The sequence below is a fragment of the Ixodes scapularis genome, unplaced genomic scaffold, assembly GCF_016920785.2.
Source record: "Ixodes scapularis isolate PalLabHiFi unplaced genomic scaffold, ASM1692078v2 PGA_scaffold2__306_contigs__length_199485367, whole genome shotgun sequence".
Classification (NCBI taxonomy): domain Eukaryota; kingdom Metazoa; phylum Arthropoda; class Arachnida; order Ixodida; family Ixodidae; genus Ixodes; species Ixodes scapularis.
In genome coordinates, this window is record NW_024609857.1 from 151,693,885 (window position 1) to 151,718,087 (window position 24,203).

Genomic DNA, 24,203 nt, shown 5'->3' on the forward strand with positions numbered 1-24,203 from the left:
AGCTCGGCGTTCTGACGTTCGCACAACCCCTGCAAAAGAAGCAGACGAACTTGCTTTCCGCGTAGGTTTCTGCTAGACACAGAGCAAGCGCACCCCAGCAGCTGGGATGGCACGTCAGAGGTATGCGCCTAACCAATTGGCACAAGCTTTGCAATCTTAGGGATCTAACGGGCCTCATTCGGTTTTCTTCCGAGGCGTTGGTTATTGCCAGAGTACTTTTTTTTGGAGGAGCTTCTATGACTTTTTTTTTTTCTGGCTCGTCACATAATTGCCGAAATACCTGACTTGAGCCAACGCTGCCATGTGACGAAGAACCATGAGTGGAGCATACATCTGGCACTTGTTTGGGCAAGTTAGGCCCAAAGTTGACACACCAAATGGGACAATCATAAGTCAAGCGTAATTCTGACACTAGTTTGGCGAATTAGGGCTAATGTTCCTGCAGGCTCTGGCAAAAGAAGTTGAAGTTTGACTATACTTCGGCTTCGGACTTCTTAAGGCCCTAAATTCCAAGAGAAAAACCGAAGTTTGTGCCAAGGAACTGTGCTAGCTGGAGCCCCTTGATACTCTGCTTGCTACGGGACGCACCATCTCGTCGTCACTTGTGTCCCAGCAGTTGGCCGTGGGCTCGCACCGAAAGCTGGTTTCGTTGAAGAAGTTGCGCAACCCATTGTACTTGATGTCGCACAAGACGGGCTTGCAGTCTCGCGTGGGATCCAAGTCCGGGGTTCTGCACCTCTTCAGCTCGCCCGCGCTGTAGTAATCTTAGCGAGAGGTCGAAATGTAAAAGAGCCACCGTTGTTACTACTCTTGCAAAATTTATTATTCACTGAGAAATAAAAAGTGGAAAAATTTAGGACCTAAAGGTCTGCGGATACAGACATCCGTGTCCATTTTACTTATGCTTTCTGCGAAAAAAGAAAACCATCGTCGACGCAAATTGCTTTAATATAATTTGGGCCACCTCGTGTGGAAAGTTAATTGTTCTAGGTGTTACCATAAAGGAGTCTCGAAATTTGTTACTCGTTACTTGCAAACCAAACGAACACGGTATAAACTTACGCTAGTTCAAAATAAAATGGAACGCGTTACCATTACCCATAAAAAGTAAAACACGTTACTTTTTATGTTTGAGTTTAAAAGGATTTACTGTTTTGACGTTACAGGTTGCATACACATCATATTTTAAAAAACATTCGGTCGGTTTAGAAGCTTAATTTCCTTATCTCTTTTACGGTTCCACGTAAATACTCACGAAGAAAAACGCGAAGAAAAGCGCAAAAAACGCATGACTTTGTATAACTGGGCGCCTAAAAACACAAAAAAATTGAAGTATTTTTTTTAAGTTTTAGGAAGAAGACGTGACGAGTAAGATAGCCCGTTACTCAAAATAAGTTACGTAATTACGTTAATCGTTACCGTTTTGAAAATTTGACGGGCAGGTCACTACGTTACAGAAAGAGTAACGCACCAATTACTGGTAACGCCGTCCCTTGTAATACTTAAATACCAAAGCTAAAAAATTCTGACAAACTTATCTTGCTTTAGCGTGACCTTGAAACAAAAAAAGACGCCTTACGGTTTCAAATTCTTTCTTTTTATGTCGAGCATATATATCGTCTTGTTATTTGAATTTTTGTTCGTATGTCTCGGCGTGGGGAAAATTTTTACTCTTTTGAAATCAGAACAGGTTTGAGTTTAAGCTGGACTGAAATTTAAGGATCCTCTTCGCTCCTAATATTAAATTAATTTAGCATTTGAAACCAGAAAATGCAGTTGTGTGCGCGATTCATTTTGTTTTTTTGTCCCTTCCGTCACCTCTTATAAAATATGAGTTCCAAAACGCATTTTGTCGCGTCATGAAAATTATTTCTTCATTTAATGTCACCGAAGGGATGTCCCCTGAATCACGAAAGACTTTTGACGAGCCTGTTTTCGTATTCTGAACTCCTCGTCTAAAATATATCCATTAAAACTACAATAAAAATCCTATATTCTTCGTCTAAGTCTTGTGGTATGTTATGAAGGAGCGACAGACAGTGGCAGAGGTTACGTTTATAGTCAATGAGATTCGCGGGGCGTGGCCGGTGGGTCCCGACCATCTTATTAATATTGCCCCTCGGACAATCAGATTGTGGCATTGGCCGATAAGAATGTCGAGGAACCAATCAGGAAGCAAAGAAACGTGAACGTGATATGGCCACACCCTGCGTTTCATGGGTTGTCAGCGACTACAGCCATTTGTCGGCGAAGTGTACACCTGCCTGATAATGAAATCGGCTATCATGCTCTCTCTCGTTTGCGTGTTCGAAACTCCCTGCTAATTTGACACATGGACCGGAGGAATCATTGTGAGGATTTATCCCCGAGATACAGGTCATTCATTTCACTAATCGCAGTATCCCGTGATGCTCAATTTCTACAAGAGAAAGCACACGCACAGTTTCAAAACTAAATAAATTATCAAATAAACGACCTAAAGATTGATGTAATGATGTAAAAATGAAGCAGCGTCTTGCCATCAAGAGGCGGACGTTTTTGTCATATACGAATGTTCGCAATGTGTGGCCTATAACGTAACCAAGATGGTTCTTGCAGTGACAGTGCCGTGCATGCAGCTGCCCCATTGTATATATATATATATATTTGTATGTATACGTCAGTTGGCACAAAATATTCCTATCAAGGTTTACCTCATGGAAAGCTTGCCTATTCGCGCAACTCTTCATAAATCCTAGCCGATTGTATTGCATCACGTTTCTATTTTTCTGTAACGTAGAAACGTGATTGTTACTTATTAAAACAGCAAGGAATATGTGTAACTTGCATCCATATTTCATATACTTGGAGAAAGTACACTTAATTCAAAAAAGAATGCTAAGAACTATTGCAAACGCACCATATTTGTCGCATACAGAAAACTTATTCAAAATTTATAATATACTTAGTATCAAAAATATTTATAGCTATAGACTATTCACAAGGCTTAAAAAAGAATTGCAACATAAACACCTCTTCCTTGGTAACATTGTCAAATTTACAAAAACATGTTTTAACGTATCAAACTCGTAACCCCGATTATTGGCAAATACCAAAGCGTCGATTGAGTGTTGGCAAAGAAATGTTAGCCTACCGAGTGCCAAGACTTCTCAATTCACTAATTTTACACAATATTGATATAGATAAATTGAGTTTAAATGAATTACGTACTGTCATGTATAGCTTTGATGTAGTCTACTGATATTTGGTTTTGTATATCTTCGATGTTGTATCTCTAGGTTCTCCGTAAGTTGTTAATAATTCCTTCTCATGTCCATGTATTTGTATCTATTATGTAAACGTAGATTTTGTACATTGATATGCTTTGAAGATTAACAAGGTAATTGATATCTGTTAAATGTGCTTATTCTTTGATTGAATGCCTTTGCATTTTATTTTGTTCCCTCCGACTGCTGCTGAATGTAACTGGGGCCGAGAGCTTGTCAAGCCGTCTATCGCGGCTTTTATTCACGGCCCCATCATTACCTGTAATGGAAAATGAAAATAAAGCTTATTATTATTATTATATATTGTCATCAACTTCGAGGCGGACAAAAATTTCAATCGTTCGCGGTTTAACTAACCAAAATTTTTCGCGCATGTGCGAAACATTTTTACGTGGCGGAATTGCATCATGAGTTCATACTAGTTCTCCCTGCCACAAGTACCGACCGAAAAGACAATCATATATTTTTTGTCGCGCAAGGTTCACGGAATATATTGAGTGCATCCCCCACCCTCCGCCTCACTCAAAAACGTAGGCAAAGATAACAAAAAATCCCGTCTCTTGAAAGTTAAACAAATAGAAATATCTACCTTCTTTGAATAAAAAAACAAACAAACATAAAAAGTTTTCTGATTATGAAGAGCACACACCCGTATCGTCTCCCAACCGATGCTTGATATGTCCTATAAACCAACCCAGCATTTCCAAAGGAGCCCGTGTTTGGTCACACCAGGACTACGCGTGCACAGAAACAAGACCCGAGTGGGGGGGGAGTGAACAGTCTGGGCATGCACAATACCAACAGCAGCGCCACCACAGCTTAGTGACGTCAGAGTTGAAATGGCGTTCGCCACTTAGCTGACAGTTTGGCTACGCGCTAATTGGACCGGTTGGTCGCAAGTTCATATCTTTCGCCACGTGATCAGGCTCCCGTCCATGCCCACGCACAGAGAACGAGCCAGCCTAACTGCAGGAGAGGCGGTCGATTGGCACTGCGAGCGCGTGTGGTCCCACCGCACTGGCAGCTTAAAGGGAAGCTGAAACACTTCTTGAAAAAAACGAGTTATAGGATAATTCTGGCGTATTTTTATCCCGTGAATCTGAATATCACATTCGTTTTCCCCGAAAATGCAACTAAAAGCGAGAAAATGCGAAAAACCTCCGATCAGTCGTGACGTCATACTAGGATCTTTGGGCCGCCAAGCGCGTGCCGCTCGTGTGGGCAGCGCGTGCAATGACAACTTCCCAGGTGTATTTTTCCGCACTTACGGCAGTCGTGACGTCCCTTTTTAACCTTTTCGAAAATAGCAAGAGTGCGCGTGCATAGCTTTGACAGGCGCTGAAGATGCGCGAGAGCAGAGATTCCGAAAACTCCTAGTGTGACGTCACGCCCCGGGAAGGAGAGGCTTCGGCGGTACTTTAAAAATTAACTTCTGAAGCCTCCGTGCACCAAATTGAAAAATAATCTCGCTATTCCTGATCCTGGAGGTCAAATGAAGGCCATTGAAGTCTTTTTACTCAAATACAAAACCGCTTCAGTTTCCCTTTTAAGGTCGAACTGAGTACAGCTGGTGTGGCGTGAATTCTACGCGGTTTCAACATAACCCTAGAAAAAATCGAAATCTGCGGCCCTTAGAGCCGATCAGGATAAAGGGAGTGAAGCACGCGACAGCTTTCTGGAGGCGATGCGTTGTAATGTGCCTCCCTCCAGCGCTCTAACAGGTTGCCAAGGCCGCAGCTTTCCCCTTTCGTCAAGCTAAGGTGAAGCCCAACTTCAAGAAATATACCGCCTTGAACTTAGTTTTCTTTCTCGCTAATTTGGCTCCCCTCTGGCATTCAGGTTTCACTGTTCAGTTTTAATTTTATCACCACGGAAATGCTTTCTACAGCAGTAGTTTAATTCCGTCAACGCTGTGAGCTTCCGTGTATCGCCTGTCAGATTCTAGATAACACTCCGTGCGACGCGACTGGCGCGCCGCCGCGCGGCCGGTACCGAAGGTAGGCAGTGAGAACCCCAGAGAAAACGAAACCGAAACCAAGCCGCGAACAATGGTACGCATTGAAGTTGGAGTGGTGCGGTTGCGCTGGGTGCAGCAGCATGAAGTGCTTGCTGCCTGTACTGCGTCATTAAGTGCTTCAATAGTTATGCGTCGCATCTCGTGGAGACAAAGTTTCACAGTTTTTCACCTCGCCGATGTTTTCTGGAAAATGGACAACGAGGGAGCCGTGCCGTACGACGCTATAAATTTGGTCTCCCGATCATGTCTGCCACTGTGTCGGCACGGCTGACATATTCTAGCTACACTGCCGCTTTGCGCTCTGCGTTTGTTTTCGTACCAGTAACGCCTACATCTGTTAGCGCCGATGGGACGAACTGAAACGCCATCCCAAACTCGCGGGTATGCAGTGCCAATTTCGTTGGAGGAATGCCCTCCAAAGAAGTTTCGTCCCCATCGTCCGTGTCGATGATATTTCCGAACAAGCATGGCACGCAATCTGTACTTCATGAAGAAAGATTCGAACGGTAAAAAAAGTGACAAACATAAATCTAAAGAAAACAACAATGAAACTCGGAACCACTGGAGAATCGACGTTAGAGTATGGAAGTTTTTGTGGTGTGCTTTCTTTCTTGATCAGCCTCCTTTTGGATGTGGAAACGCTGACACCCCGAGTTCTGTAGACAACAATTTTTTTTTCTCGGCTATAGAGCCACCTATTGCAAAGTGGTTCGAACTGGAATTACCGTCCACTGGTCCCTTCCTACCTGTAAAGTGTGCACCTCCCACGATGAGTGGTATTATCTGACAGCCTTTGACGGTCAAAGCCAGTTCCCATTTAGTTACGCCGCCCAAACTAAATTTCCACCCGGTTTCGCTATGCCAACTCTTTTTGTTATAATAAGTGTTGTGCCAAGTGACGGTCATGTCAAAGTACCTGTGCGCCAAAAATCAGCACCTCGCACAACAGGTTATTACACAACAGCAGGCAGCAAAAGCCCTTGGTGGGCAAACCGTGTTTTGGCCGACAACTTTGTTTTCTCGGCTTTGGAACCACCTTTCGTAAAGTTGTTTCAATTGGAAGTACAGTCCACCCTAGTCCCTTCCTACCTCTAAAGTCTCCACCTCCCCCGACCAGTGGTATTCTCTTGACAGCCTTTTCATGGTCAAAACCGGTTCCCATTGAGTTACGCCGCCCAAACCAAATTTTCACCTGGTTTCCCTATGCCACTTTATTTTGTATAATAAGTGCTGTGTCATGTTACTTTCAAGACCAAGCACCTGTGTGCCCAAATCTGCGCTTTACACAGCCCGCTATAACACAACATTTTGGGTCGAATATTGGATATCCCGTACAGCTTTATTTCTTTATTCATTAGAAACATAACTTTCACACCTGTTGTCTTAAAGAAACTTGGCACTCTTCGTGCACAAACTTAGTGAACATCTCACTTGCCTCCAAATATCATCGTTCCAGCAGTCCTAGGTTTACAGCGACGAGCGAAATAAATTTCCCACCCAGAGCAATCAAGGTGGTGGCCGTCTTGTTTTTCGGAAAATTGCTCCAACTCCTTTTTTCGGCCGCAACTAGAGAAATTACCCCTAATAACGACTCAAACTCAATTTATAAGAAGTGGAGAACAGCTAGAAGCCCTTTTTAGGTCTACCCCAGTACTCATGCAACGTCACCCTCAACTTATCGGCTCAAAAAGCAAAAGTTTCGTCCGTGCGCGCTTCCGCCGCCACATCTTGGCATGCGAAAAGGCGCCGCAGGCTGCTGAACGCGCCTCACGGTCGAACGCCAGCTCCTCCGCTAGCGGCGCTGCGCGCGTTTTTCAAGGATAGGCTAGGTGGCGTAAGCTACCGCCCGATCCAAAGGGCTCAGCCGTATTCATCCATCCATCCATCCATCCATCCATCCATCCATCCATCCAAGGACAGGGTAAGGGTTCAGGGCGAGGGAAAGCAAGGGTGGGGTGGAGAAAGTAGGCGAAATGGTGGAGAGAGGGGGATGTTTCCTTCTCTCCTCTACAGCGATCCATCTGCATCCTCACTCCAGCCTTCCTTTCCCTCGCCCTGAAGTCTGTCACCGACATACACGCTCCCGTCGTTACTTCAAGTTTCAGAGTGAACGTGCAATAAATAAAGTCCCTTTCCGAAATTTCTGTGTATACAATACCTTTCCTCTAGCTAGGAAACTCACTTTTATTCCTGGTTAGTGGGTGAATGACCCTTTGAAATCGAAGTGCCTTCATTGCGAAAAATTAAAAATAATAGGGACCTTTCGCAGATCGCACGAAAGAGCTTTGCGTTACTAGCCGGAGCTCCTGCCGTCGTTTTGAGCTCATATATAGTACGCCGCGATTTGCAGCGCAGAATGTACAAAGAGGTCCTAATGAGAAAGCCACGTTCTACGTGTAACACTAACATTAACGCGTTATTTGTATTTCGAAGTAACGTGGAGCGGTTACGCGAATTACTCCTATTGTTAAGTATACTACTTTTTTGCTTTGCTACTTCCGTCTTGAGCAACAACCAGCAACAACATAATACATGGTCACAGGCTTTGGTTCAGCTAGTTGGTACTATCGCAGACACCATTAGCTATAACATTTTAGCCGTGGCAGTTCCGTACCCCCCGCCCCACATATACGGGTGTTTCTTTGTTTTTGTTTTTAGCTGCACCACTAACACTTCCCCAGGGCTCAAATTACTCTATCTCACGTCCTCTTTTTTTGAAAATTTGGTGCAGCTAAAAAAAAAAGCACCCTGTATACTCTAAGAAAAAAAGCCCATGTGTCCATGTGACTATCCGAGTATTGTGAGGGAAAGTAGACGCACGGGCTTTTTCTTAGAGTGTAGCAGGCGCACTCCTAAACCCCGTGCCTTCCACGCCTACCCTGTGCGGCGGAATCGCTCTTCCAGACTGCGATAACACTCTCTCCTTGCATGCCGTCTGCTATGCGCAAAGCGCCGCCACAGCACTTGCCAACGTTGACTTCACAGGCTTTCGTGCGTTGCCTCTTTCGGAGCTTCCCCGAGTCACGGAAACTAGTCAGGCAAACAACCAACGAAAAGGACACACAGAGCTAAGCATAATCATTGCCGATTACTGCATACCTATCTCGGTAGATTACTCTTATTGATCGGAAAGACGCCTTTTAATGACTGTTGCTTACGTCAGAATTGCTGCTCAATTATGCTTAGCTCGGTATGCCCCCTTCGTTGGATGTTTGGCTGATTTGTTTTTACGAGTCGGGAAATCTCCGTACCGAAAGAGCCACCCACAAAAGCCCGTGAAGCCAACGTCGGCCAGTGCTGTGGCAGCGGCTGCTTTGCGCATAGCAGACGACAAGGAGAGAGTGTTAATTATCGCAGCCTGGAAGAGCGATTTAGCTGCATAGAGTAGGCGGGGTAGGCCCGGTGTTTCAGATTGCCTCCGCTATAAGCCGCTGGGGGTACGGAACGACCACTGCTGCTGTGTTATATCTACGAATTTCCGCTATAGTACATATTATAGTGACGGGTCAGCTTGAACACACAGAAACAGACGTAGAAAGGAACGGACACGACAAAGCAGCTGACTAGCAGCTTTAGTACACTTTGTGTGTATAATCGTCGTCTTGAGAAGCTGTTCATATATATACAAGATAACGATTTGTTTTAAATATTATGTGCAGTACACAAGGAAATTGTTAAATGTATCATTACTCGCTCCTCCTGCGAGTTATCTGCGCGTGGTACACCGCAAATTCTGTTGCGTTCTTTTTTTGTGTGTGTGCGTGTGGATAATGATGGACGAGGTGCTAACAGATTCCTCCGCGTGTTCTTCCATAGCCTCCTCTATACTCACAAAGCCTGGCAATTCGACGACGGAGCCATAGAGTGCCGGTCGCAGATTTGGAGCGCGAGGATCTGGTAGCACAGAGCATTTCTCGGGGACCCTGGTATTCAGCGCACAGCTATTGCAGCGGCGAGGACGCGAAACATGGTTTTCAAACCCGACGAGACAAGAAGCGGTAGCGCGAGGAACGCAAGGAGCACGAGCGGACATTCCATCGCTCGGGACAAGAGTTTTTCGGCGACTCGCCGCAGTGGGGCGCACGTTACATGACTCTCCTCTCATCCGTTGTCTGCTGCTCTACCTTTTCACTTTCGGCGGCCGCGTCTCGTGGCGATCTGCCAGGCTTTGTCACTATAAAGGAGGCTATACGGTTCTTCAATGGCCAAGAGCATGTCACGTGCAAAAGGATTATTGTTTGTCGCAAGAATTAGGGAACATGCAGCATGTGCGAAGGGCACAGCAGCAGGGCATTTACCAGCTCGATCTAGGACACGAAAATGCAGTGTGGTATTTAGCAACATCGACATTCTTGGAACAAACAAGAATCCTTTTGCACGTGAGATTTCCGAGGCTATCTAAAAAGACGCGGAGGAATGTGTTAGCGCATCGTCCCTATCTCTATCCACGTCAAAGAAAAACAGTATTTGCGGTGTGCTACACCAAGATAACTGGTAGGAGAAATTTTAGTGGTTAACTGTAAATTTAGTAATTTCCTTATGTCTGATATTATTTAAAACTAATATTTATTTAGCTTATATATGAACAGCTTCTGATGAAGACGATTGCACATACGAAGAAGTGTACTAAAGCAAAGTTGTTTGTCAGCTGTTCTTTATTGTCGTGTCCTTTTTACGGCTGTTGTTCAAACTGACCCATCTTATCCTACGTGATTGCTTCAAGAGTTCGTTGTTCGTGCGAGGGAGAATAAGTCAAATATTCCATTATACGCTTAGAACGCTACTGCTTTTTAATTTGACTCTTCAAAGAAACTGTGTGTACAACCAAACACACACTCTGCGAGACTTTTAGCACAAACAAACCATCGGCGGCTCTTTTTTTTCACTATTGAAGGATTGTCATCAAAACTACTGTAGTGCTGGGAAGTGATTAGCTAAACTACTAGCCTATGTGGTAGTAAAAATGCAAAAAAGCACCGAAGTCATGTCCGCACTATGAGTGTTGCACAGCGTACAACATCAAAAGAGACGCATGCAGAAACGTAAACCTGAAATCATCGGCAACACTGCTGGATAGTTCGTTTTTATCCTGAAAAAGAAAATAAATGGCACAATGATTTTTTTTTTTAAATTCAGATGTGGCCCATGAGTCCGACGTCATTACAATCCCCAGGAAGATTACGTTTATTCACCATCGTGGGACGAGACATTAGGTGACCCCAAGAAACCTATACAAAAAACAGTGTCAAAATTAAAAATACAAAAAAAAAAAAGTTTCCGAGTTAAATCTGAAGATTTTAAGTGCCGAACCAAACGAAGAGAATCTGGCATGCCCCAGAGAAGGAATGATAATTATCTTCTATCACCTGGGGATCTCTTGACGTGCTATTGAAATCTCGCTTACACGACGCCTTTCACGCAAGAAGCTTCTGTCAGACTGCGGACAGCTCGACCGGGCACAACACAAGCTCCTGGTACCGTAACTAGTCATAACAAAAATCGCATCTCTTCCATCTCTCTTATTCTTTAGGAAAAACAACGATTTCTGAGGTTCTTCGACTGAGATCAAGTTTTTACGGTGAAATTTTCTCGAGAACAACCGAGCGATTTTGTCGCAAGAGAGGAATGTCCTAGAACGTTAAGAATGATTTGTACTCGTAGAGGACAATAACTTCATTGTTCTACGGACATTAACAAAAACAAATGGTCGAAAGATTAACTTTTATGGTGCAAGACGGACTAGAAATTAAAAAAAAAGCCACACTTTGCCTAATTTTGGTCATTTGCCTGGCTGTGGAGCGAAACAAGGGAATAAAAAATATATCATAAACAAAACAATAATAATATATTTCCGAACGACTGAAGTCAAGCAAAAAAAAAAAAAAAACAGAAATCGACGAGTAATAAGGGAAATAAGTTATAATCTACGACTGAACTCAATTTATTTCCACCGAGTTGCATAATAAACCATAATTCATGTAATAAGAAGAAAAATACTACAGAGCTGGATATCTAAAACTCTCCCCCCCCCCCCCCCCCCACACACACACACAAAAAAAAAAAGAGAAGTAAAAAAATATGAAAAGAGAAAGATCTAAGGATTTGGCCGAGGATTACCATTTAGAAATGGCGGCACACCAACTCCACTCCGAGGCACGGTCGTGTTGAAGAGGATCTTGTGCAGAATTTTCTCGCCGTCGGGAACGCCGATCTCGAGTTCGCAGTAGCCGACGCGGTCGATCAGGTACTGGCGAGAAATGCAAGCCGTCAGTTCATTTGCTCTAAAACCTCCAACAGCTTAAGGAACGCAGTGCGTAGCCTATTACTATCACGCTTTTTGCTTCTTCATTCGTTCTCTGGCTTTCTTTTCAGCTGATGCCACAGTGCGATTGGCGGTGGAAGGATGACAAGATTCCCGGCGGGATCGGTTACGCCCTGCGTGCCTTGAGCTTTCAGTGAAGAGAATCTGGACGTGCTGACTCGAAACGAAACATATGCATCTCATTTGCGACAATCTCCGTGAAAGCGCTGACAATACTAGAACCCAAGGATGCATCAAAAGCAGAACGCAGAGACTGGGGTCATAATATCTTTACCTCGTACCCTAGCCACAATTATGTCTTCACCGAAAGTATCGTGTTAGGTTCTTGAGTATTTCGTTTGAAGAAGAACAGTGCGGCACTGCGTGCGAATTGCAGGTTTGACTCCGCCACACGAGACACCATAGCGGGCATCGGTGCACAAATTTATTCTTCTTGTTCTTCTTTCTAACGTATGCGGAGGGCAAATTCGTCTGCTTATTTTGCAGGGGCTGTGGCGACTTCAGAACGCTGAGCTCTGACTGGCTCTGATTGAGAGATAGTGGGTAAACCCCAAAGCAAGCTTCCTTGAGGTTTACCGATTATTCCTCAACCAGGGCCAGTCAAAGCCTGGCGTTCTGACGTCCCCACATCCCCTGCAAAATAAGCAGACGAACTTGCCCTCCGCATACGAAATAACCGGACGCGTGCGACACTTTCGCGGACAACAAGCAAGCGCGTCTTTGACTAGGTCAAACGTTGCCACGCCACGCGACATGAGAGCAGAGAAACAAGCGGTCTGTAATCTCAATTAAGGTACGGGGTTGAAACACCGCCGGCCCGCTCTTTTTTTTTTAATGTCTGTTCGTCTCAAAAGGTTCGTTCTTTCTTGGCTGTGATCGTGCGTTCTGACGTAGATAAATCGTGAACATAGACAGTATATATACATCAACACGCGACCCCCAACGTCAGGCCGCTGCCCACTTTTTTCCATTGAAGGTTTCAAAAAATCACATAACTTTTGGAAAAAAATAACGGTTGTACTTTGTTTCACCTTAGGTCCGAGCAGGCACGTAGCCAGGGAGGGGAGCATGCCCCCCCCCGAAATCTTCTATTTTGCTGGGACCTCCTCTCCCCCTCACACAGCATTTTGTCATGGCGGGCCCCGGGCCCCGCCACCCTCCCTCTCCTTCTCCCCCCCCCCCCCTCCCTCCCCCCGCAACAAAATCCGGGCTATGTGCCTGGGTCCAACTGTGGCCGGTGTTATGAGCCGAAGGGCCAATCTAACAGCGAAAAAAGCGCACCGTCATGGCGTGCTTTCCGCAGTTGATAGAACCAACGTCGTTCGCCGTCTTTTAGAGCATGCTCCTCCGCCGGCGTGTCCTATAAAGAGCGGAGAACACCATGACGATGTACTTTTTGCGCCCTTTGATTGGACCTTCGGCTCATAACAACGGCCACGCTCGGACCTAAGCTAAAACCAAGTATATAAATGAATCTTTGGCATCTGGTTTGCACCGCTTGCACTACCTCTGGGCGGAGAATGAGCGTTTGGCAATGCGTAGTTTATTTTTACGGTAAGAAAGTCCATGTAAACATTTTGGGGGGACACACTGTACACGAGAACAACATAACTGGTGCCCTTTATGCGACAACCAAAATGCCACTGAGCAGTCACGTATCAGATGATAATTTCCGTACTGTTTTCAGGAAGTATTATGCCCCCCCCCCCCCTCCCCCCCTCTCCCGAGAACGCTCGTACAACTAACGCAGGAATTTTTATCTCCGTCTGACCGATACATTTTCGCCCAGAACATGCCTTGTATGCTAAGGCGTATCTAAACAGTCCGCGTACCGCGCTCGTTTAAAGAAAGAAACTAAACAACGAGCCCGAGAAACCGCAGAACCGCATCCGCACCTGTTAGAGGGCACCGAGCACACGTACACACAGCACCAATGGTTGCGAACTCGCGTAGGGCAAGATACGCCCATCCAATGACTCTCGACGCAAAGAAATCAGCCGCCTGCGGAACGAATCCGACTCCCAGCGGAAGCGGCGCCGTGTCAGAGTTCAATTACACAAACACGTAATTGCAGGTTGTCAGCGCCCCACAGCCCAAACGGACGCCTTTGGCAGCGCTGTAAAGTAAGCGTTACCCCGCAATCTGGAGCCGGGTGGTCTGACGCCGCAACGCTCAGGGCCTGTGTGTGCACGGCAAATTTGAACATCGACAATTTGTGGCGCAGACATCCGAATGCCCGCTTGCGCCCGCGCCGGCCGAGCTATTCTCCGTTCACCCCTATAAGCTGACAGTGTGGTGGAAGCTATTCGTCCTCGTAGGACCAGTCAGACGTCAACTATCTTGCCACGTGATCACGCTTCCAGGTGCAGAAAGTGGAGTCAGGGAACGAAAAGTAGGCGGCTGATTGGCCCGGAAGGCGTAGCTCACACCGAATTATCAGCAGGGAAACGCGGAGGAGTGCCGCGTGACTGCGCACAACAGGTTTTACGCCGAGTGCGCGTCTCCGAGTAATTTATTGCCACTCATATATACCTTTTTCTCGCACTGCCTTTTCTTCCGAATCTTATTCGCTTCATTTACTCGGTTATTTATTTTGTTAGCTACGCTGAGCGCCTCTATAAGGTGCGCCCAGCCGTGTCTTTCGGCCGCGTAATTGGTGGCACTCGGAAATAACGGCGTGTGGCGCCCCTCTCGTGGCCGGATTTCCAACTTCGATTTGGGGGTGGAGATAAGCGAAAGCACGAACGAGTGCTTTGCGGGTTAGGATTGTACTTAGACATAGCCTACCCCGTATAAGCTAAAAACGTGCACCTTCGAGGCCAGAACCATTTACTGCCTGCGGCCGAGTAAAAAGAGGGAAGAGGAGTGACAGAAAAAGTCGAAAAAGTTTACCAAAAACTGGAAAACCTAGATTAATGAGAGGGACCAGTCTATACCCTAACCCCAACGTTACTAGAACAACTCAGTTGGGAAACTGCCACAGAGCCTGCTCCGAAAAAGTGGCACTGATTCGTACACGAGAACCGAGCTAACGGCGATCGCAACGCCGCCAATTCTCCCGCAGCGGCCACTCGGGGAACTGCACGGTTGCTTGTATTAATTCGGCAGTATCGCATTCGATAGCGTCTACCGTGACCGTTCTATTTTGGCTCTAATCGACCATTTTGGCGCCGGAACATATACAGTGGAAAGGGTTTAGGGATGCCACCCCCGCCTCCCAAGTAGGCTCGCCGCGAATCACTTCCAAAACTAGTGCGCACCCCGCTCGGGACGCGCTACCTGAAATCACCGGTGAGACATGGTTGTATATATAAAAAAAATAATTGTGCCGCAAAACCTTGTAAACTAAAGATATTAGAAAAGCATCACGCGCCTGTCATTCTTTAGTAATCTCCAATAAAAGTTCCTACCAACGAGCTTTTTTTTTTACGCAAAAAACATGCTTTCTAAAAGCTCATAAGAACCACAGTAAAATAAAATAAAAAGGTGGAGCCGCCATATTGGCACTTCGAGCCTGGGCGTTTCGGTACCCTGAAAACATTCAGTGACCCTAGCAGTCTTTTATGTTTCAACTCGTCGCTAAAGGGTGGAGCTGTTATCGTATTTAGCTCGGTCCCGGTGGAAGCCAGCGGTCCAGGTTTCAAGGGTGAGTTTCCCAACTGATGGTTTTAGTAAGGTTGCCTACCGCACATATGAGTCGCCCATACGCATGCGCGCGTTGTCGCGGGGCGAGTGGGATGACGGGCGGAGAGGCAGTGATAAGCTTCGTGGCGCCCAGCGCTTTTGTCAGCTCCGCGTACCTTATATCGAAAACGCGGCCCATGAACCACGAGAACCCAATTGAGCCGTTGGAAACACTCAAATCTAAGCACCCTAGGTAAAATAAAGTAAGTTATACTTCATTTCACCTTTAAGTCACCACGCAGACAACGCTACGTGCTGATGGGACAAATCGGACAGCGTCAGAAACGCGCCATCATGGTTTTCATCATGTTTCTGTGCCCATTCTATCATCGCTGAACCAATCATAAACAAAAAAAAGTCCCAATGACTTGCACTTTTGGCTCTGTTTGACTATAGTCGGTTACAAGTCAAGAAGGTAGGAGAAGCTCCTCCCACAAGCGTGATGCGCCCGTTTCAAATCCCTCCGCAGACGAAAGAAGAGTTCACTGGAAACGTTCCTTGTTCCGCTTCAATGGATTCCAACCTGTTCCCGATCCCACTTTTTAAGAAAGCGACCTTTGTATTCATCGGAGAGGGAACCGAGCCCCTGAAAGCAGCCTTTGTATCCATCGGGGGGGGGAAGCTAATCCCCGAAAGTCGTATTTGTCTCCGTTGGTGGGGGAGAACTCTAATCTCCCTCTCGTGGCTTCCACAATGCTAAGTCAAAGTCGAAAGATAAAGCAAATATGTACAGAAAGGCAAGACCCTCCTCGCGCTATGGCCGCGACGTCAAGGAAACGGTGGGACGCTATTGGATGCGGAGGTAGCGGAGGGATATCTGATTCCCTTTGAGGGGCATTTGCCGCTACCTTCTTAACCTGTAACTGACTATAGTCCCATTAGCTCATATCGTCGGCTACGTTTGAACTTAACCTCCTTTTGTGGCAAAAACAAAACAAAACAAGACGATTGGATTCCTTTATACTTAAGGTCCGATAACTCCTCTCTATCACAAGAACAGAATTGCGCCGAACCAACACCAGCAATGTGCCGAGTAACTGGGAAACGAGGACAAGTCATAGGTGGGGAAGGAGGACGTTTGGATTTCCACAAAAAGAAACAAGAATAAATAAGAGGAGTTGTACTTCGAAGAATTACCACTGGGCGTTTCTGGCGCTAACTTCCCTATCACTGTTATCACACTCTTCCCTTTTGCAGTGTTTGCGGCCCGTACTGGCGAAGATATCGGAGACTTTTGCCGTACTGTGAATGATATGCTGTAGGGCCTCTCCAGCCTAAAATGGGGGTCGTTAATTTTATATAAAAACCTGGTGGTGGGTACTAGGATATCCTCCTGGAAGTGTCTATGTGCAAAAGTTCAGCCAGCGATTCGAAGAAGAAAGCATATAAAACGCATCTGGAAAATCCTGCATTGCGACAAACGTGTTTCGACTAATCTAAAAACATTGATTTCGACTCACTCGATAAACGAGCCGTGACGTAGCAGTATCAGGATGTCGTCTTTTTAGGGCGCTCCATCCTCCGCCCTCCTCGCCATCTATACATTGCCCCCTCTCCCGCCGTCCCGCCTGTTGGCATCGCGTCTATTGCGTAGCTCAACACATCTCGGGTTCGTATTAGCATCAACACGGTGTTACAACTAAGGACAGAAGGAGAGGACACGGAAAGGCAAACACATCGCTGACTCACACGTTTCGTTTCTTCTCATTCTTTGGAAAAAGCAAAACCAGCATACAAAAAAAAAACTGCATTTATTACATTGATTACTTCACCAAGCATATGGTATAATTCTTTGGCGGATAGAGAAATGGAATTGGCGCTGATACACTTGTTATGAAGTCCCGCGATCTTCACTGCCTCAATAACTTGTCTAATTAGAAGGTCGCCACTCCGCGCCAATAAAGTGCATTTTACAAATTGGGGATCACAACCAGTCTGGCAGCAAATCCCTAGATAGCCAGATACAGTCCTCTTTGTGTTCTTATGATACTTCCAATTTGTCCGACATACATCTGCCAATTTGTCCGACATGCATCTTGGGAGATCGGCTCCATGTTGGTGGGGTGGGAAACGGAAAGAGGCGTGACGTCGGGATTAGTGGCTTTAGTATCTTGTTACGTCACAGGTTTCGCCGAGTGACGAAACGAAAATATGTGTACCAAACTTTGAGCTTCTCAAATTAATTTTCTGATGGTATCTTAGCTATATTTGTTATATAATTTAGCAGCGTAATTGAAGGTGCGCAGAACTGAACGAGGCGTGAATACCTAGTTACACAGCTCACTATCTAGAAAAGTTTGGCACAAAACGGTGCACTGTCTGTGTATCAAGGTATCCCAGTATCCTGTTCTTTATAGCTCATTGCCTACCCTGAACATGAATACATAATGTCCCCCTGTGTTAGTCACGCAGCTGTGTCTGTAAAGTCAATAGTTTGAAGACAAGGCCTTCAATGATTAGGGCCACACCAAATTCAGGGCGACACGCATTGCAGTTAAAAGGCTAAAAGTATGACAAAGACCCAAAAACGGACAGGAAAATCTTACCATATTTGGGTAAAATACTGTGAGATTTTGGACGTCTCCCGGATAAATGTCTCCCATGTCGCCTCCAATCATGAGCATCGACTGTAAGAATACATATACCGCCATAGTTCAACAAATAAGATATTTAAGCAGAAGAATTCTGACATGTAACAAACTTTAAATGCATAAAAAAACATGGTAAGTCTAAAAGTGGCTGTGGGCAATGCGCTATCAGAAAACTTTTTTTAGTGAAGTTTCTGCAGGGTATTTTCTATAAGACAAAACAACAATTGTATTATACAAGCTATTTTATAAAACAAGGAATGTTTTCTTTTTTTCCTGCAGGAACTATGCACAGCCCAGAAAAATAAAAATTTGTTCTATGCGTTTCACTGCGAGAGAGCATATTTACAAGGTGTTGAATAATTTGGCTTTTCTAAAAAGCAGCCAATATATAACCAAGGCCATGGACTTTGTTCGTACTTCTTTTTTTCAGTTTGGGGCAAGGCAAAAGAGAAAGGGGGGGTGGGGGAGGGGGGCACACGGTTAAAAGCTTCTCGAACAAAACAAAGTACAGGTATTTATATTATATTCCCGACTTGTTTAGGAGATTCTGAATCTTTTTCCGTAAGTTTATATTTGAACCCAATCTTCATTGATGCTTCTTACAACATTAAGAATTGAAATCGAATTAAACTTCTAGTTATCCCCATTGCTAAACACTTCATACGAAGGCCTTTTCTCCGGCAGTGGCCAAAGCAATATCTTTTGTTATAATTATAATGTTGTTCCCCTTCTCCAGGGATTACTTTCGTCATCTTTTGTTACATGCTATGCGCAGTTTTCACGCATATATTTTGACCAAGGTCAAGTATTGCGATGAGCAATCATTTCACTTGGTATGATTATAGACCCGAAGCACAAAAAGCCGGAGAAAACCCGCGCAACGTTGTAGCACTCTTTTATTATCGGTTCGTGTAAATCTTTCTAAAGCCTCCCTAGTGGAGAGCTCATTTTACAAATGTAAGGCCGTCCATCTGTAGTCAACTTTTTCAAAACTCTACCGATCGTACCTACTACATTTCCTACTTGTGCTTGTTAACAGATCAAATCTTACTACAGGGCATATAACATGGACTATACTTCGTGTCGCCTTAAGTCCAGAGTCTAGACGCAGCCCATGCTACCAGCTGATGGGACCGATCAGACAGCCGCAAAATTCATGTTTCCGTAGTTGTTCTATCATTCATAAAACAATCATAAACAAATGCAAGGTAAATCATAAACGCAAGTATGCGGACTGCTTCAGTGGAGTAATCTCCAATGAAGCAACAAAGTTAAGTTAAGTTCCCTTTTCATGTGGAAAAGTCTATGTGGGGCAGTCAGATCGTTGCATCAATGCCAGATTGAGAGAGCACGACCTCGCGCTCAAGGCTTCACCTGCGGGACATCTAGCGGCACACGTTCGGGACTGCCAATGAACCGGGATAGAGGAAGAAGAAGCGACAAAGTTAGAGCAGGGCTCCGTATGAGCTCCGTCTCAATTCATCCCGGCTGACTGATAATCCTCGCTATCCACCCCTTCCAACGTTACCAAAAGTTGGGCAAGTGTTTCAGCGCAGTGTGAATTTTCTATTTCATCTGTGTGGGAATTTTTTCGCTTTACGAGACGTGTGTTAGACCACGCCGGTGGAGCTAGGCCTAACACTGGGCGAGGCCGCTCGAAAGGCAAAGACCCAAGCTCCACGACATGGAAGTGACTGTCGAGGGCACTGAAATTCCTCCGGAGACGCTCCGAGAACCTGGTTGGCTTCCGGCGCACCGGAAGCACAGGCACAAGAGCCCGGATGCCGAAACTACACCCGCCACGTGGCAACAGTCAACGCCGAGCAGCAAGTTCAGACCCCGAAAGTTACCACCGCTACCTGAACTACCTGCGGAAGACTACAAAGTTGTCATTCGTCTCCAAGGAGGATTCAACGCCAAATCTTGGAGCGCTGCACAGATTTCCGACAGCACCCAACATTGCGCCCAGCTTCGGAGTGGGGCGGACAAAGATATCATCCGGACCATGCCTGAACAAAATATTGTTATTGCCAGTACGCCTGAGGAAGACAACGCGGTCGCCTACTGCAGCCTTAAGGAAGTTAAGATCGGTGCCAGAACGTACTCCTCGACTACTTACGTTACGGCGCCGGACAACTCGGCAAAAGGGGTCATCCACAACATCCCCTCGTACGATAGCCCGGCGGATATTGAACGAAGCCTAGAACGAAATACGCCCAGGGTACTACAAGCGCGACGTCTCGGAGAGACGGCATCGGTGCTCATCGTCTTCGAAGGAAAATCGGTGCCCTACTACGTAAACTACCGTAACACAACATACAGGTGCTTGCTGTATAGAAGAAAAATTGAAGTCTGTGAAAACTGCTACAAGGTTGGGCACATGAAGGATATCTGCCCCACACCAGACGACAAACGCTGCTCAAAATGCGGAACCCTCGCCCCAGAGGGAAGCCACGAATGTACGCTGCGCTGCGCAATATGCGGTGGGGAGCATATGTCTGGTTCGAAAGCGTGCCAACACCGCTTCCACGCCCCACAGAGGGCCGCACGCAGGCAACAAGCTGCAAACGAAGAAGGTATACACCACCCACTTCAAGACCTAGCGTCGGAAGGCAAAGCCGCTCCAAGGACCGGCGCTCTGCCGCTGAATCAGCATATGCAAGTCAAGGGACCTCTCGCAGTCGCAGTGCGCGAAGACGTAGTCAGAGTGCGCGTGGCTGCAGTCGCAGTGCCGGCGGTGGGCGAGGACTGATCGGGCAGAAAGCTGATCGAGGTGACAGTAACTCCACCGGCGGCGAGGAAAACCAGAGACCCTCCAGAGGCTCAACAACCACTAAGGTGACCTGGGCATCGGTAACTGATCCCTCTACTGACCAACGAGCTAATAGAGATAATGAAAATCAAATGCTACGCGCAGAAATCATGCAGCTCCGACAAATGTTACAGCGACAAAATGCTCTCATCGAGAAACTTCAACGTGAACGTCAACCATTGGCATCCCCAAATCCTGTACAAGTTAACGCACCGGCAGATACAGAACAGATGGACGTTCCGAGGTCAGCCCCTAAACGCAAAGCGGTAAAGACAGCCGAAGGGCCACATGAAAACCCGAACACTACTGCTCCACACACAGAACTTGCACCCGCTGTGAAACCACAGGACATAGCGAGACTGGAAACTATGATACAAAACATAATGACAGCCATCCAGACTCAGCATCGAGAAAATACTGTCCGGCATCAAGAAACGACAGCGCAGTTGCAAACGCTTACCGGTAGCACTCTCGACCTAGAAAAGAACATGAAGAAACTTGAAACCCGTCTCACGCCACTAGAAGGGACTGTGCAGCAGATGCAGCAGCAATGCCGGCCGTCTCGTTTCGAGTCGCCCTCCCGAAGTACAACACCACAGGGCATGGACCCCATGAGGCTATGGGAACCTATGTACTCCACTAGAAACATATCCCACCAAGATGGCCAACGATAAATATACGGTCTGGCAGTGGAATTGCCGAAGCTACCAACGGAAAAGAGGAAACCTGCAACAACACTTAATCTCCCAACAAACTCCACCCGCCATCATCTGCCTACAGGAAACTGGGAGGGCACCTAAACTCGCCAGTTACAAAACGTACCAGGGCGCAATGCCAGATAGTTGTACGGCCACCCTCGTACACCGGAACTCGATTGCTCTTCAACATGACATCGCACAATCAGAAATCGATCACGTCCTACTAGAACTTGTCCCACGCAGACCAGTGGAGCCGAGCCTATTTGTGCTTAACATATACAGTAGCCCCAAATTCAAACAGCATCGGTTTCACTCACTCTTCCATGATACGCTACTCCGGGCTAAGCAGAACCCCTTGCTAATTGTGGGAGATTTTAACGCCGCCCATGCTGCCTGGGGGTATCGCACCGAAACACCCAAAGGAAGGCATCTATGGATGGCGATACAACAGGAAGGGCTTACCCTTCTAACGGATCTACAGCACCCCACGAGAATAGGTAACAGTAACAGAGTACACAGTCTCTACGCCGATGACGTCACACTTTGGGCGGAGGCAGGCACGGCTGGAAGTCTCGAAGGTATATAGCAAGAAGGCATTGACGCTGTACAAAAGTACGCAGGCATCCGAGACATGGCCTGCTCCACTGAGAAGTCGGAGTACATGGTGCTCAGACCAGTACAGAGAGGCAAAGCGACGCGTAAACAACCTTGCAGACTGAAGCTGACTCTACAAGGCACAGAAATAAATGAGGTCGACGCCATTCGCATTTTGGGTATGTTGTTCCAGGGCAACGGTCATAACAGCGAAATGATCCGCAAACTGGATAGTGTCACACATCAAACTACCCGCGTCATCAAGCGAATATCAAACAAGCATCACGGAATGAAGGAAAATGATTTAATTCGGCTCGTACAAGCTTTTGTGCTTAGTCGCATCAACTACGTCGCCCCATACATGAAACCCTACGCAGTGGAACGCAACAAATTTAACACGATCATCCGAGGAGCATACAAGACGGCCTTAGGGCTCCCTATTGGCACATCCACTGACAAACTACGAGCGCTCGGAGTTCATAACACCGTGGAAGAAGTCATTGAAGGACACCTTCACTCTCAATATACTCGCCTCACCACCACGGCGACGGGCCGACATATTCTTGCCGTGCGAGGCATTCAACACGAGGGAACGACGCAGCTTAAAATGAACCTCCCAAGGGAAGTCCGGAAGCACCTTCTGGTCTCCCCACTGCCGAAAAACATGCACCCGGAATACCACGATGCACGTCGCCGAGACCGCTGCAAGCATCTTCACGAACGATACCATCAGGATCTCGGTGCAGTTTATACGGACGCGGCCGACCATGCCATGAATCCAGCAATGACGATAGTCGTCACGAACTCCCAGGGGGTACTTCTCAGTGGCGGATCCATCGCCACCACCAGTACTGAAGATGCGGAAGAGACAGCCATAGCCCTAGCCCTCACGCTACCTAACGCTACCACCATCATTTCGGACTCCAAGCGCGCAGTTCAAAATTACGCCCGGGGCCGCATATCGAGGTTCGCGGCCAGGATCCTCCGAGACATCGTCCCCACTGACACGGTCAGCATTGTCTGAGCACCCGCCCACTCCTCTCTCCCTGGCAACGACTTTGCCCATAACACAGCCCGAGAACTTGCCTACCGGGCACCGGGAGATGGGGAAAGTGGTTTGACCCTCCACAAGGATGTACTGACCACGTATCAGGAATCTACGCAGGCATACCGTCTCGCTTGGAAACGATACCCGCCGGCCACAAATCCTTAAGCAAGGCCCAGGAACATACCTGGCGCCAATTGCAGACAGACACATATCCTCATCCCACAATATATTCGCACATTTATCCCGATAGGTACACGGGCATATGCAAATTCTGTCCTCAGCCAGCCAACCTCACCCACATGATGTGGGGGTGCCCCAACCTCCCAAAGAGATATGGAAACGTCGAAACTATGGAGCAGTGGGACGCACTGATGTGTAGCTCAGATCCGGTCGTTCAAGCGGCGGCCTGTGAATGGGCTGCGGTGGCCGCCGGGGCTCAAGGGCTCCCGGTCGCCTGATCCCATCATTTTTCCCATCTGAATGTACGAAGAATAAAGTTTTCAACGACAACAACAACACCAATGAACCCCATTGTTCAAAAGCACAAAAGTGTTACATCGTTTTAGAGAAAAAAGATGTAGGGAAATCTACGAAGCGCACATGATTATGAAAAAATGAGGTGTATGCATCAGTGCTCCGTCAGTGGCCCTATCGGAGATAAAACGGCAATACCTTGATCTGTGTCCCTGAGATCCGAGTCCGGCGGCGTGTTGGATGCGGCCCAGGCAACAGAATGTAAAGAACCGTGACATGGTCACCGGGAAAACTGTTCGCCATTCAAATCATGAACACAGGTCTTCCCGGTGTCATGGAGGTCGCTGTCGTTTTGGACACCGTGGCCAACCATCAACCTTAGAACTTAATCCTCCTTCTCTGTTTCTTTTTTTGTCTTTTTCTTTTTTATTGCCATTTCTCTTGCTCTTCCACTCCGCCTTTCACTGACAATTTCTCATGTTTATATTCGCGTGTCTTTCACTTTCAAAGTTTCAGTACTTCTTCTCTGTCTTTCTTTCACTTAGTATTAAACGCCACTTGTAAGTTGCGCTCTTTCCTGTCTCTACGTTCTTGCTTTCTTGTCTTTGTACTAATTTCACCAAGATGTATGACCGACTAGCTCACCGGATGATTTTAAAAAATACCCAGTAACTTGCGCTTTTTGACGCTGCTTGAT

General features: G+C 46.5%; 1 protein-coding gene across 3 annotated transcripts in view; it reads right to left on the reverse strand.

The window, feature by feature from the left end:
* The window catches only part of LOC8050995, a 92,168-nt gene that overhangs the window by 22,375 nt on the left and 45,590 nt on the right, over positions 1-24,203 (reverse strand). For all 3 annotated transcript variants that reach the window (XM_042292071.1, XM_042292070.1, XM_042292069.1), the window contains exons 3-5: positions 17,836-17,916; positions 11,401-11,530; positions 589-764 (exon numbers count right to left, since the gene is read on the reverse strand). In XM_042292071.1, the coding sequence (XP_042148005.1) occupies positions 589-764; positions 11,401-11,530; positions 17,836-17,916 (387 nt within the window). The remainder of the gene's footprint in view (positions 1-588; positions 765-11,400; positions 11,531-17,835; positions 17,917-24,203) is intronic.